The sequence below is a fragment of the Dromaius novaehollandiae genome, chromosome W (assembly GCF_036370855.1).
Source record: "Dromaius novaehollandiae isolate bDroNov1 chromosome W, bDroNov1.hap1, whole genome shotgun sequence".
NCBI classification, from domain to species: Eukaryota; Metazoa; Chordata; class Aves; order Casuariiformes; family Dromaiidae; genus Dromaius; species Dromaius novaehollandiae.
The window spans coordinates 61,241,324-61,254,173 of record NC_088130.1 but is presented as its reverse complement, the minus strand read 5'-3'; the positions used below and the strand labels follow the sequence as shown (position 1 = coordinate 61,254,173).

General features: G+C 43.8%; 1 protein-coding gene across 2 annotated transcripts in view; it reads left to right on the top strand.

The window, feature by feature from the left end:
* Nucleotides 1–10,692, top strand: part of LOC112987798 (ubiquitin-associated protein 1) — a 35,511-nt gene extending 24,819 nt beyond the window's left edge. For both annotated transcript variants that reach the window (XM_064500471.1, XM_064500472.1), the window contains exons 4-8: nucleotides 94–1,026; nucleotides 5,772–5,807; nucleotides 6,336–6,533; nucleotides 8,051–8,152; nucleotides 9,447–10,692. In XM_064500471.1, the coding sequence (XP_064356541.1) occupies nucleotides 94–1,026; nucleotides 5,772–5,807; nucleotides 6,336–6,533; nucleotides 8,051–8,152; nucleotides 9,447–9,587 (1,410 nt within the window). In that variant the 3' untranslated portion in view covers nucleotides 9,588–10,692. The remainder of the gene's footprint in view (nucleotides 1–93; nucleotides 1,027–5,771; nucleotides 5,808–6,335; nucleotides 6,534–8,050; nucleotides 8,153–9,446) is intronic.
* The last annotated feature ends 2,158 nt before the right edge of the window (nucleotides 10,693–12,850 follow it).

Here is a 12,850-nt window from a genome sequence, read left to right as displayed (position 1 = left end):
ATAGCTGTTATTCCTTGTTATATATGTTGCTGTTGGAAATAGTGGCTATGATCCTTAAAATTTATCTTCTTTTTTTTTTTTTTCCTTTGTCAGTATGACTTCTCACTGGAAAATAAAACAATTGCGTGGGCTGAAGATATCAAAAAAATTCAAGCTGCCCAGAGAGAAGCGGAACGAAAGGCAAAAGAAGTGATAGCAAGCTCAAAAGAAGCTTCAGAGGACAGCAATAAAATGGGGTTCTCAGAGGGACCTTGTCCTGAGGCCATGCCTCCTCCTATTAACCCTATCCTTGCTAGTCTGCAGCACAACAATATTCTTACTCCCACACCAGCCAACAGCAGTGCAGTGAAGCAAAAGGTTCTTAGTCCACCTTGTCCAAAAGCAGACTTCAACCCAGCTGATTTTGAATGTGAAGAAGACCCTTTCGACAAACTGGAATTAAAAACTATCGATGATAAGGAGGAATTAAAAAACATTCTTGAAATTCACGTTGGTACTACTGGGCCAATTGTTGCCCAGCTGTTAGATAGTAGTTTGCCCAAAGGAGGGCCCGAGTCTGTGTTACAAGATCAAGAAGTTCTGGCATCCATAGAAAGGGCCACGCTGGACTTCAAGCCCCTTCACAAACCCAATGGCTTTATCACTTTACCGCAGTTGGGAAACTGTGAAAAGATGTCTTTGTCTTCCAAAGTGTCCCTGTCCCCTATCACTTCAGTGAGCAATATCAAATCCTTATCCTTTCCTAAACTTGACTCCGATGAGAGTGATCAAAAATCATCAAAGCTCACGAGCACTTTCCACAGCACTACCTGTCTCCGCAACGGCACTTTTCTGAGCTCTTTGCAGACCTGTGCTCAGAGTAAAGCTAGTGAACTGAATGGACATCATATGGTTGGTCTTTCTGCTCTAAATGAGGACAGTGGCATGGAGACATCAGCATTATCCTCTTCATCCAGGCTGCCTTCCCTGGCTGTGTCAACAGTTTGTACAGAAGAAGAATCATCATCTCAAAGCACAGCGACATCGGTAAACACGCGACTGGTTAGAATTGGATTGGCTGGGGGGATGTGTGGAGGCAAATGTTGCTTCTAAAATGTCTTGTGGCTTTGTTTTTAGTTTTGTTAATGAGTGTGTAGGCAGGACAGATTAGGTGCCACAGTGCCTCTTCATTTAAGTGGTAAACTGATCAGTCTTTGTACTGAGAGTTGTGATCTGCAGACTATTCCTTTGCAGGTTTTTTCATCCCCTCAAATTTGCTATTTTTAGACCAGTACAGGCATGGGGTTTTTTTAGTCTTCCCTTCTTCCTCCCCAGCTCTTGGCAAGCTGGTGGTTGTTCATGGTTGCACACCTTTGAGTTAAGAGTGGTAAGACTCCTTTGCACAGTCTTGCATTCTGTCTTGGTCAACTGAGATAACAACTTCTAAGGTTCAAAGCTTCTAGGTTTTGAGTTTAAGTGCAGGAAATGGATGATGCAAAGGAGCTCTTCTAGATGTGTTTTTGGGTTCACTTTTTTAACTGCTGGAAGTGATGAGAACTGCAGCCTTTCCAAGGAATAGAAGCAATAATAGATGAAAAGCTGTCACAGTTGTGCTGTGCTGCTTTCAGCTAAGAAAATAGTGCTAGCAGTTGATCTGCAGTAAAAGGATTGTTCTTTTTCTTGCCCCAGATCTTTTTTAAAAATAGCCTTGAAAAGCAAAAGAATAATGCTGGTCTGAATCTGATACTAGACCTCCTCCTTGTGAGGGAGCATGAAAGGATTGCTCTGTGGATGCCAAAAGCAGTCTTGAGGATCATCTCAGATTACTAAAATAATTCATTTCCATATAGCTCTGAGACAGGAGCGTAACACAGTTTCCTCAAGCTCATAGCAAGTTCTGAAGTTATTTTGGAGGCATTTAACTTCACAGTGGCTGTCGTTTCTTTGTGGATGAGAGTCTAGATTTGAGGAAACTTGCAGACCTTTTTTTTTTTCCTCCTCCAAAGAACCTAAGCTTTGGGCACCAATACTCATGAAAACTAATGGAAACTGCAGATCTTCTAGATGGCTCTGAAATCTGAGAAAGCAGAAGGCTTCTTCTGGCCAACAAAAGCAGTGCATCAGTGGTGCTGTGGTCCTACTGGCATGCTGTAGGTTTTTGCATGACACCGTGTGCTGTAAAGCAAGTGACAGTGCTTCACTCCCGTGGTTCTTTAGCCTCGTTTCAGGCTTTAGTAAATGCATTATTAATTGAGAGCTACAATTTTTTGGCAATTAGTCTATGCCTTAGCACAGCAGAATAGCTATTTATTGATCACTAAAACAAGCATTTAATATAGTAAACTTCTGGCAGAAGTAGCAACATATTGAGCAACTGCTCACTATTACGAAACACAGGTTTGAGAAATGATTGTATCATCATATATAGCTCGGAGGTAAAACCTCAAAGTACCCCATGTCTCTGGGGATGACTGTAAAATATTTAAAACTAGATAGTTGGCCTTAAGATGGTCAAACTCTCACACCGGCTATTTAAATCTCTGCTAGATTAAAACCTGTTAAAGATCAAAAAGGAGATGTATTTTCTAGGATGCTCTGAGGGAAGATGCAAACCAATAAACTAAAAAAAAAAAATCAATAAATAGACTAAACACTAAGAAAACCACCTGATTGGTGGGATTTACTAGAAGTAAATTTTAATTGTTTTTGTTTGGCGTAGCACAACCTAGATGGGTATGCTGATAGAACTAGCTCTATTTCCTTCTGTTTAATTTCCAGGACTTCAGAATACACTCATTTTATATTTCCACAGTATGGTCCCAGTGGCTGGAAAAATGACAGCTGAGTTACTGTATTTGCATTTACTCCAATTTCTTGAAACAAAAATCTTCAGAGTCTGAAAATGGTATAGAAGGATTTCAGAGGGATCCTTGCAGCTTCCTTGAGTAGAAAGGTCAGGCATCCTTTTTGTTCAAGGCTATACAAGAATAAGCCTGGCCTTTTTTAGAAAGCCTCAGACAATTACGTCCCTGTATATTCTAGGGTGATTTTTTTTTTTTTTTTTTTTTTTCTCACCACGACCACAAACTTGTTTTGGAGTTTGGAGCGTGGGTTTGGAGTTGCTTTCTAATCTTATGCTTTCAGTGAATTGGAGGTAGGGTGTTTGGGATACAAATAAGAAACTTTTAGAATTTTGGTTTACCTAATGCTGCACAGGTTGTGTTCTGAGTTGTCTTCTCCCCTTTGAGTTTGTTTTTTATTCCCCCTACCACCACCACCACCCCCCAAGCTTTGGTTTCTGGATCCCTGCTGAGGTCCAAATATTTTTTTTCCTTTCTTTCTTTCTTTGAACCTCACTGGTTTGCTTCTTACAAAATTGGCAGAGAAATGAGTAGTGGAAATGACCAACAGGTTGAAATTAAACAGAGCTGGTTAGCTGATTTTTTGTGTGTGGTGTATTTTATCTGTAGATCTCGGGTAATGGGCAGCTGGGGCATGCCTGACATTATGTATATGCTACTGTATTCGTGTGGTGTGCGTGGTGAACCAGCCTGCTGATGGCACTCCTGGCTCGTGTATGAAGTACGGAGAGAACAGAGCATCCTCCATTCAGACAAACTGATAACCACCTGATTTCGGTGGTCTAGACACCTATTTCAGTGTGTCCCATATCTTGGTGCTTCTTGCTCTGGCAAAAGAGTCTGTAGGGGATTTGCACGAACTGGTTTGAACTCCTCATCAGCCACGAGGAGAGCTTCTTGGGTAACCAGGCCATCGGACTACAAGTGACTTCTCAGACTTTGTCTCCTAGAAGAGACATTCTTAGCCTGTAGGTGGAAATGGGTGGAAATGCAGAACAAAAACTCCTCCCTTTTCCCAGATGAACAAATTTGCCAAACCTTTAATAGAAGAACAACTCTGATAACATCTATAGGGTTTTTTTTTTTTAAGGCCTCTCTTTTTTCGTTTGGGCCAAAAAAAAGCCCTTCTGCTTGAAAGCTTGTCTGCTTCTTTCAATCCGTGTTGGCTTAATCTATATAAAGAGAGGCAATAAACTCTGAGGCGTTTGAGTCAAAATGATTTCTTGTAGATTTTCCTACTTCTGCTTAAAACACAGGAAGACTTTTAAATGGTTGAACTGAAACGTGCAGATTTCGTTATGGCAAACCATGTTTTGATTCAGCATTTGGTATAGCTTTTAATGTTGCAAGCCCACTGAAAATCTCTGCCTATCTTTATGGGGAAATTAAACCAGCTGACAAGTTTGTATTTGGGGGAAGTAAGATTTTTCTGGGAGATATGTTTTATTAGATGTGCTAGTACAGTTATAAGCAGGGAGACTTGGGCATGAAAGCCCTACAGGGGCTAGTAGCAAATAGTAGTAATGAACTAAATAGCGTTTGTAAATACTAAAGTTAAGAATTGCTCTGGCATAGGTTAGGCTGTCAACCTTCAGGGAGCTTTTAATGCTTGAGTATATTGTTTGGAGTGTGGTCCTCCTAACTGCACTATAAATGCAACCTGCTATTAACTTGGGCAGAAGAGTAGTATAAAGCAGCTGTTTGGTTCTGCCCTCTCAGACTGGTTCTGCAAAAATGGAACAGATGCACAGCCCTGACACAGGTAGGATTCCTTGCCGGGCTATTTTGGAGTTTGATGGGAGCAGACAGGACATTGGAGGCTGAACTAGATCCACTATGGAAATGGGCCACCTCTGGGCTGTTGATGGCTGGAACTCCCCAGAGTGGGCCTGTTCCATGTCGCTTATTCTCCTTCCTGTCCTCCCTGGGTGGAGGGCAGGAATGAGAGAGTTTGAGGCTGACTGAAGTGACAGGGAACTAATAAAATTTAATTTGGAAATCTTAGCCAGTAAGTCATTTAAGAGCCTGTGTTTGATATGAGTGAAATGAGGAACTGCACTGTGAGGTGGCTCCTCTAAGCTCCCCCCAAGTTTTTGCCCAAGCCAAATGTCTGTTAGTGCAGGCTGAATGCAGCCCATGGCTGTTGTAGTCCTTAGTACTGGGCTGAGGTTGATACAGACCCAGGGTGCTTTTTGAAATAGCTGTGGAAGAAGCTGGGTTTAGAATGAGCTCAGAGCTGGAAGAAGAATAGGTCACTTTCAACCCAGTGAAAGGTTTACTGAGGGAAATTATAAAGCTTTACTGTCAAAGACAGATGATGTTACCTGGTCTCATTGGGATGTACTGGGTGTGGGACAAAGTGCTGAGAGGATGTTGGTTAAAAATCACATGCTGTTCTTAGCCAACATGTCACATTGCTTGTGTATAGCATATGAAATGCAAAACTTTGAGAGTAGACAAGACACAATGGGCATATAAGTTTCTCCTACCCCTTCTCATAATCAAAGTCAAAAGAAATCTCTAGGTAATGACTTCAAAATTGATTACTGTCATTTAGGTAGTATACCACTGAGTCAAGAACAGAACAGGAGTCAGTGTGTTACAGAGCTGTATGAATCTGTAGCTTTCACAGTGACAGAATAAACACATTTACAGTTATTATGGGGAGGAAAAACATTCTCCTTGGAGTATAATCCATTTGTAGAGTACTAAGAAAAGAAAGGATCCTTATGACAGGTATTCTGTAACTACGCACGACTGCACAGCTTCTGCATCTCGAAGACGTGGGAGGTTGACCACAGCGCAAGTCTCCCTAGTATGGCAGACTTCTAGTCCCAGCTCTTCCTCCGTAAAACCTTTCTCCCCAAGCTGTAACAAACTCTGCTTATTGATGCATAATGTTCATCATAGTATTCATGTCTTGTCCAACAGGTACACTCAGACTACAAGGAAACGGAAATCCCTGTGGTAAGTTCTCAAACGCCTGTGTGCTTGCACTGCATGATATTTCTAAAATGCTCCTGAAGTGCTTCCTAAAGTAGTCTTTCTTTGGGTTCAAAAAGGCATGGGTGACTAGTAAACTTGCTGGGGTGAAGGAAGCAATCTCCATGCTCTCTCTGAGGTACAGGGCTTGCCTGTATTGTAAGTGGCTCTTGCTCTTGCAAATGTTGGGCATGGTATTGAAGGATTCAGCCCCAACAGTAGGAGGGGGTGTACTGTAAGGAATCTGGGTTGTTTGAGGTGATTTTGAGGGTGGACAGAGTATGGTGGGAGTCAGCCTATACACACTGCTTGGTTTCACCCTAACAGTGAGTAACTTCCTAATGACGGTCTAGAAAGCCTCTTCAGTTAACTATTTACTAAAATGACTTAGGCTGCAGATGATGTGGGGTATCCTAGTTCTGTGCTAGCTGTAAATAGGTAGGGACACTGGGATGTAGAAGATTACCATCACCTGATCCTGTGTTTTGGGTTTGTTCCCCCCCCCCCGGCCAGGTAACGCATCAAAATTTTCCAGTCTCTAAAGTGCCCAATAACACCAGCTGCACAAAACGGACAGGTGGCCCCACTCCTGAGCTACAGCAAGCCCTCTCTGCCAGTGAAAGGCAGTGTGTAGAGACAGTCGTCAACATGGGGTACTCGCCTGAGAATGTCCTGAAAGCCATGAAGAAGAAAGGACAGAACATAGACCAGGTGAGAGCCTGTGGAACAGGCAAGGGGCCCTCTGTCAGATGCTGATTCTGCTGAGGAACTGGACCTTGGGTTTGTAAAATGGGGAGGGGGGAAATCTTGGGCTCTAACACTGGGTTGCAGCTTGTAGCTACTGTGGTATTAACCTCTGGAGAAGTTGAGTCGCCTGGCACTGAGGGCCCCCCCCAATAAACCCCAAAATCATCTGCATAAGTTTCTGCTGAGATACTGCTTAAGGCAGCCACACTTCAGGTGCTGCATCCCAGCTGTCTGAGGCTGGGACAGGCCCTCGGCTCCACATGAAGCTGGGAGAGGTACTCGGTCTTCTCAAGAACCACAAAAGATGGCACTGAGGATATTTAGCATGGTTCTACCCCTTGCTCAGTGCTGTTTGATTAAAAACTAGGCAGCTTCCTTTGTTCTGAGCTCAAGCAGTTACTGTGCTGCCCTCTCCTTCTCTAGAGGGATTGGCCCCTGCAGGCTTACTACAGTCACGAAAGGCTCTGGCAAGGCACCAGTGACTGACTTTTTGTGCTATGACTGTGGTGCTTCCTGCCCTGTGTGTTGCCTCAAACGCTTGCTAAAACCAGGTCAGAATATACAGTGCTGCAGAGTGAAGCGTGGCTCTGGGTCTTGAATCAGCTTCAAATAAAAATGTGTTTTAAAACAGGAAGAATGTGGCTGGACTTTCCACACTGACCCCATGTTTGCTGTGCTTTGTGCAGAGCATCCCCTTGCTGGACTTCACAGATAGCCTGGGGAAGGAGTAGTGTCCCAGTAATTTTTGTCCCAGGCAAATTTTGCTTGGAACAGTGGAGCTGCTCTGCTTGTCCACTAATTGTGAATCTGCTTAAACAGTGCACTGAAATAAATGAACTGCAGTACTAAATGGAAGGCATGTGCCTTTGGAGGGCAGTTTTAATTCCTGCTGCGTTTTCAGATTGTGTTCTCCTATGTACTTAGCATTACCTTTCTCTTACCCATCTAACCCTTATCCATACCTCTCAAAGCTGAGAATAGATAAGAAATTTGCTAACAGTTTGTGTGTGAGAGCTGGGATTTACAGCTCACTCAGTGGTATACTGAGTTGATTTTTTTAAAAGGCTGCCCACTTCCAGACTGCATTAGCTCTTGGAGATGTCTAAGAGGAAGCTGAGTCAAAAGTTGACTTACCTTAACTGTGGGACCTACAGTATCATTGCAAAGACTTGTGGTGTCAAAGCACTGTTAACTTCTGCCTTCTGCTCCGTGATCAGGAGCAGAATTGTTTTGACTCAAGTGGAAAGTGAAGTTCAGAGCTGGTAGGAGGGCATAAAAAGACAGCAAGGCTCATTCACTTTCTCTGAACAAGCTGTCGTGCAAAGAGCTTCTCAGCCCTACTAGGAAGAACTTTGTTTCAGTCCCTAGTGAAGCCTTGGGTAGCATAATGCTTAGCCCCTGTGCATGTACAGAGATGGTGTACAGCTGTACACTGAAAATGCCACTCTGCAAACTTAGTTTCTTTTCCTCGTTCTCCACAGGTTTTGGATTACCTGTTTGCACATGGACAGCTTTGTGAGAAGGGTTTTGATCCAATTCTTGTTGAAGCAGCTTTGGAAATGCATCAGTGTTCAGAAGAGAAGGTGAGGACACTATATGCTAAGCAACCATGAGATTGCGCCATGAAGGGGAATTCCAGCAGCAGTTCCTCTAAAATGGCCAATGTAATTTTGGCTTCACAGTAATACTGTCTTGTTTTCAGAGAACATCCTTGTGATAAAGCGAGTATGTGTTAAAGCACTAGACACATTCTGCATAACCTTTTTATTGTTCTCTCTGGAATGCATTTGTATGGGGACAGGCTTTTCCTTTTTTTTTATTTATTTTTTTTTTAAGAGCCTGTCTATTCTGGTTGTCACATTTTGAACCCTTGCTCCATTGTGGACCAAGTGTTTGGTACAGAGACACTTGATTTCAGAAGCAGCAAATTACCTTCAAAACCCTGCCTGCCCCAGCCATGAATTTGCTCCCTGGTGCAGACACACTGACATGCTGCACACCAAATCATACTGGGGCTCTGTCTGGAAGAAATTGGAAAAAATGACTTTTGGAGGACTGATTCCCTGCATGTGTTTGGCAGCACCAGAGGTGCAGAGGCAGGAACAGGCAGCCAGGACGGAGGACAGTAGGACTGCTGCTTTTAGTGTATATCAGCTTGTTGTGTGCTGAGCTATAATACTAAATCTTCAGAGGTGCAACCCAACTCCCCCTAGACACATGTATACCTACCTACCTTTCTTGAACTTAGTGATGAGATTACAGATGGAGGAACCAGTGGTGTGAAGATGGGGAAGTGACTGAGAGTTTAGGAAGCACACTTACCAGTGGCTTACCCCAAAATTAGATATAGCTAATCAGCTGATTGTCCACTTCAAGATTTTTCTCTTCTGGAGTTGGGGTACAGCTACTGTAAGTGGCAGATGGTTCAGAAGTCTGATTAGTTGATTCATTTCTTGTGACTGGTTTGGTGGGGGGGGGGGGAGTTGAGGCTCAAGAAGGATTCAGGTTTGGAGTTAAAAGATAGTAGTGTAGTATGTCCAACAGGATTTTTGCTTATTTCCTTGGTTTGCCCTAGATCTTAAGAGCCATTTGATAGAGAGGGTTATTGCACTGTTCGCAGATATGGCTTGTAATGATGGTCAAAGTAACATCCTTGCTGAAGGTGAGGCCCAGTGCGCTGCTGAACGCTGAGCTCTGCTGGCTTTTGTGTGAATGTACCTTTTCCAAACTGAGCTTGCTGAATGGGATGTGTTTTTGGAGCTAGGAATTAGGGTTGTCCAGTGGCTGGAGTCTGGTACTGTGCTAAACCCCAGCCTCAAATGAGATTGAGCCTTGGTCCTTTTCCATCTTGCAAATAATTGTCTGTGTCTCTTTCAGACCACAGAACTTCTCCAACTAATGAGTCAATTTAAAGAAATGGGCTTTGAACTAAAAGACATTAAGGAGGTCTTATTATTACATAACAATGACCAACACAATGCTTTGGAAGATCTAATGGCCCGTGCAGGAGCCAGCTGAAAACACATTCCTGGGTTCGTGGTGTGTCATGGAGCAGGACCAGCCCCGCCACCTTCACATCCAGTGTGACTTGCTCTCGACAGGAAGGAGTCCAGCTTTTCGCATACGTGGGAGAGTGACTGAGCAAGCCTGCCTGCGTGCATTACTACAGCATTTCTTTCAACTGAGAGCCAACTTTCTTTCTTAAATTAAAATTTTAAAGTGCCCTTTCCTAAGTTTCCTTTTTCCAGCTTGGCCACGGAGAGTTTAGACTGCCCAACCTCTACTGGAATTGTGTATAGGCAGAGACAGGAGTGTTTTTCCCCCCTATTGTTGCACTGGAGTTGGACAGAAGAATACTAAGTTGGTTCTAAAACTAGGATGCTTTGGTTCTTTAAAGCTGCTTTCATGGTGTCTGCTTGTACTGAATTACTTGACTGTCACAGTCCAGATTAACTGGTTAAATTTGACCTTTAGTGCAATGGAGTTTTATTTTTTTGGTTGGAAGTTAGTCTGTAACTTAGTAAAACACTGGTTCAGAAACTGTCGCTATGCATAAAAAGAGAAGCTGTTCCTCTTCCTGTGTGGTTTTTTTTTGGTTTTTTTTGGTTTTTTTTTTTTTTTGACCCATGCATCCAACACTTCTGCCAGACATAAGCATCCAATGCTGAGTGGTGTGCAAGTTCTCTTGAAACAGGTAAGCTGTGAACTTGGTCTGGACCTGCATCTTGTGCTGGTTCTTGAACCTGAAGGCAGAGAGCTGGGGGGCTCAGTATTCTTAACCCCCAGGTTTGTAGGTTATTTAAGGAGATGCCCTGCTAGGAAAACAGTTATCGTTTGTTTTAAATAATACTTGGTGTGAAGCAGGAGGTTTCTTTCAAGCACTTCCTTTAAAACAAAATATACTCACTGCATTAGTTTGGTTCTTCACACTGCTATGAATTACATAATAACATCTAGTACTAGAAATCAGGTTTTGAGTTGGTTTTGGTAGTACAAAGTGTGTTATGTTGTACATTGTTCAAGTTCTAAATACATAAAATATCAGCAGTCTTGAGGAATTTTAAGTAATTTGCTAAATATTTTGATTCTGCAGAAGAACAACTAATAAAACCCTCAAATGTAATTCCCAGTGTCATGCTTCACATCTCTCATGCTCTTTGGCTTCAGTAGATGACCTCGCTGAATCCTGCGAGCCCAGGTGCTGCCTGCCCCTGTGGGCCTGTATGTTCACTGTCAGCACTGGGCAGCCCTACCAGAGGTCTCTGGGCCAGTGGCTGCACTGGGGAAACATGCTTCTTTTTCTGTGGCCTGTTTCTGTTTTGCACTCGAGCAAAACCAAACCTAGGGATTCACGCTCGTGTTAGAGCATGGAGCTGGCCCTGGACTTTGGGAGAGGAGGACAGCTGAGCTGGCTGCCTCAGTTTAGGTTTTTTGGTAGGAGTTTCAGCAGCAGCTTTCTAGTCAATGGGCAGCTCCTGTGGGCTTGGTTAAAGCAGTTGCCCAACTTTCCTTCCTAGGTGAGAAATGTGACAGCTTGAAACCAAGGAAATGGGGTTCCTGATTAGTCAGAAAAGCTGGAAAACAACTCGCGCTGCTCTAGCGTTGCTACTGTAAGCATTTGTGTTGCTTGTTTCTTGATTCTCAGAGTTGCTATCCAAACAAAAGTCCCTGTCTAGTACTAGATATTCCTGCAGAATAAGCAAGAAATCTTTCCAGTGGAAAAGTAACTATTTAGATCAAAGCTCTCGTAATAAAATTATCTATTTGGTTGTGTTAATGTTCAAGTCTTTCATGGTTGCCCTCATAGGGGATCACTGTGAAATAAGGTGGAATAACCACATCGTTTATAGAGCTTGTTGCAGATGTGAGAGCAGAGGTGCTAATCTAATCTCTGTGCAGTAGTGCAAGACTGGGAAGTGATACTTATATTTCCAGCCTCCTTCCACCAAAGAGACATACCATTCAGTGTCTTCTGTGGCAATGCCACTTTTGATTGCGCAGTGAGGTTTCTGCATGTTATGTTACTGGGTGGCTGCAAGCTGGCAGTATTTTCAGGACAGCTTCTCTTGCAGAACGAACACACAGGTCAGCTGTGTGACTGTCGAGTGAGGGTTTAGGGGAGAGGTAACGAAATGTGCAACAACTGACAAAAATGTGCTGAAACTTGAATGTTGTTTTTGGGTAGCATGCATCTGTTTAGTTACACTGATATTGTCATTATCTGCTGTCACCTTCCACACCAGGCTTGTTCGGGGAGCGGAGAGGTTCTCCCGCCCTGTGGTGCCGGAAGGCTGGTGCTCTCCCCTGCTGCTAGCCAGAGAGAAGATAATTGTATTCCCGGTCATACTTGAGACCTGCTTTTTCTTAATCAGCAGCTCTGTGTACCTGGAAAATGGTGCTTAGCAGTGTTTCAGCTTTCTCAAAGGCCCTTCTGCCTTCTGTGCAGGCTGCAGCCAAATAAATACTGGTATCTGGAGTCTGGATGTCACGGAGAAAAGACTTGTGAGGACTAGTGTAGAGGCAAAGCCAAAAACTCAACTACAGTTTGTTTTGTTTACTGTATGCAGAGCCAGAGGCTCACTGCTGCCTTCGGATGGTTTTTCACAGCAGCAGCCCTGATGAGGAGACTGATGCTAAAGGGCTGTCAATCGCCCTTGTGGTCCTTGGCTTGGTTTGAGGGTGGCTCCTCTGTGGGATCCTACAGTTTGGGAAGCAGCAGGAGCTACCTGACAGCTGCTGCCAGCCACCCTTGAGCCCTAGGATACCCTGAGGCTTTACTGGGCCAGGTTGCCCAAGGGCTCTGGGATATGTCATCGGCAAAGCTGCTCGGCTCTGCTTAGCTCCTGAGGATGTGCGTGTCTGGCTGCACTTGGTAGCTGACCCCAGAGTGTGTGTCAGCAGGTTATTTTGTGCGCTAAAAGAGTGTGTGTGCACGTGCTTTTTTGGTGGTTTTTCTTCCTCCCCTCTCTGCTAGCTCTGCTGCAGATTTTCCATGTTGATGCGTGGCTGGGCAGCTCTGCCTGCCCTCTCCTAGTTGTGGAGGCCACTTGCTGTCGTTCAGCATAACGTGGTGCAAGGGTCACTTTGCTGCTGTGCTAAGCTGCAGACTTGAATTCAGTCCTGTACAGCTGACCATTAGCTAGAGGACAGCGTCTGAAGCAGGAGCTGAATGAACAGGCCAGGTGTGAAGGGGGATCTCGTATGTATTTCCAACCCAAGTTAATCTTTTTACAATCAGACACATTTAGTTTTGATCACGTTTAAAACAAACTTTACCAGAA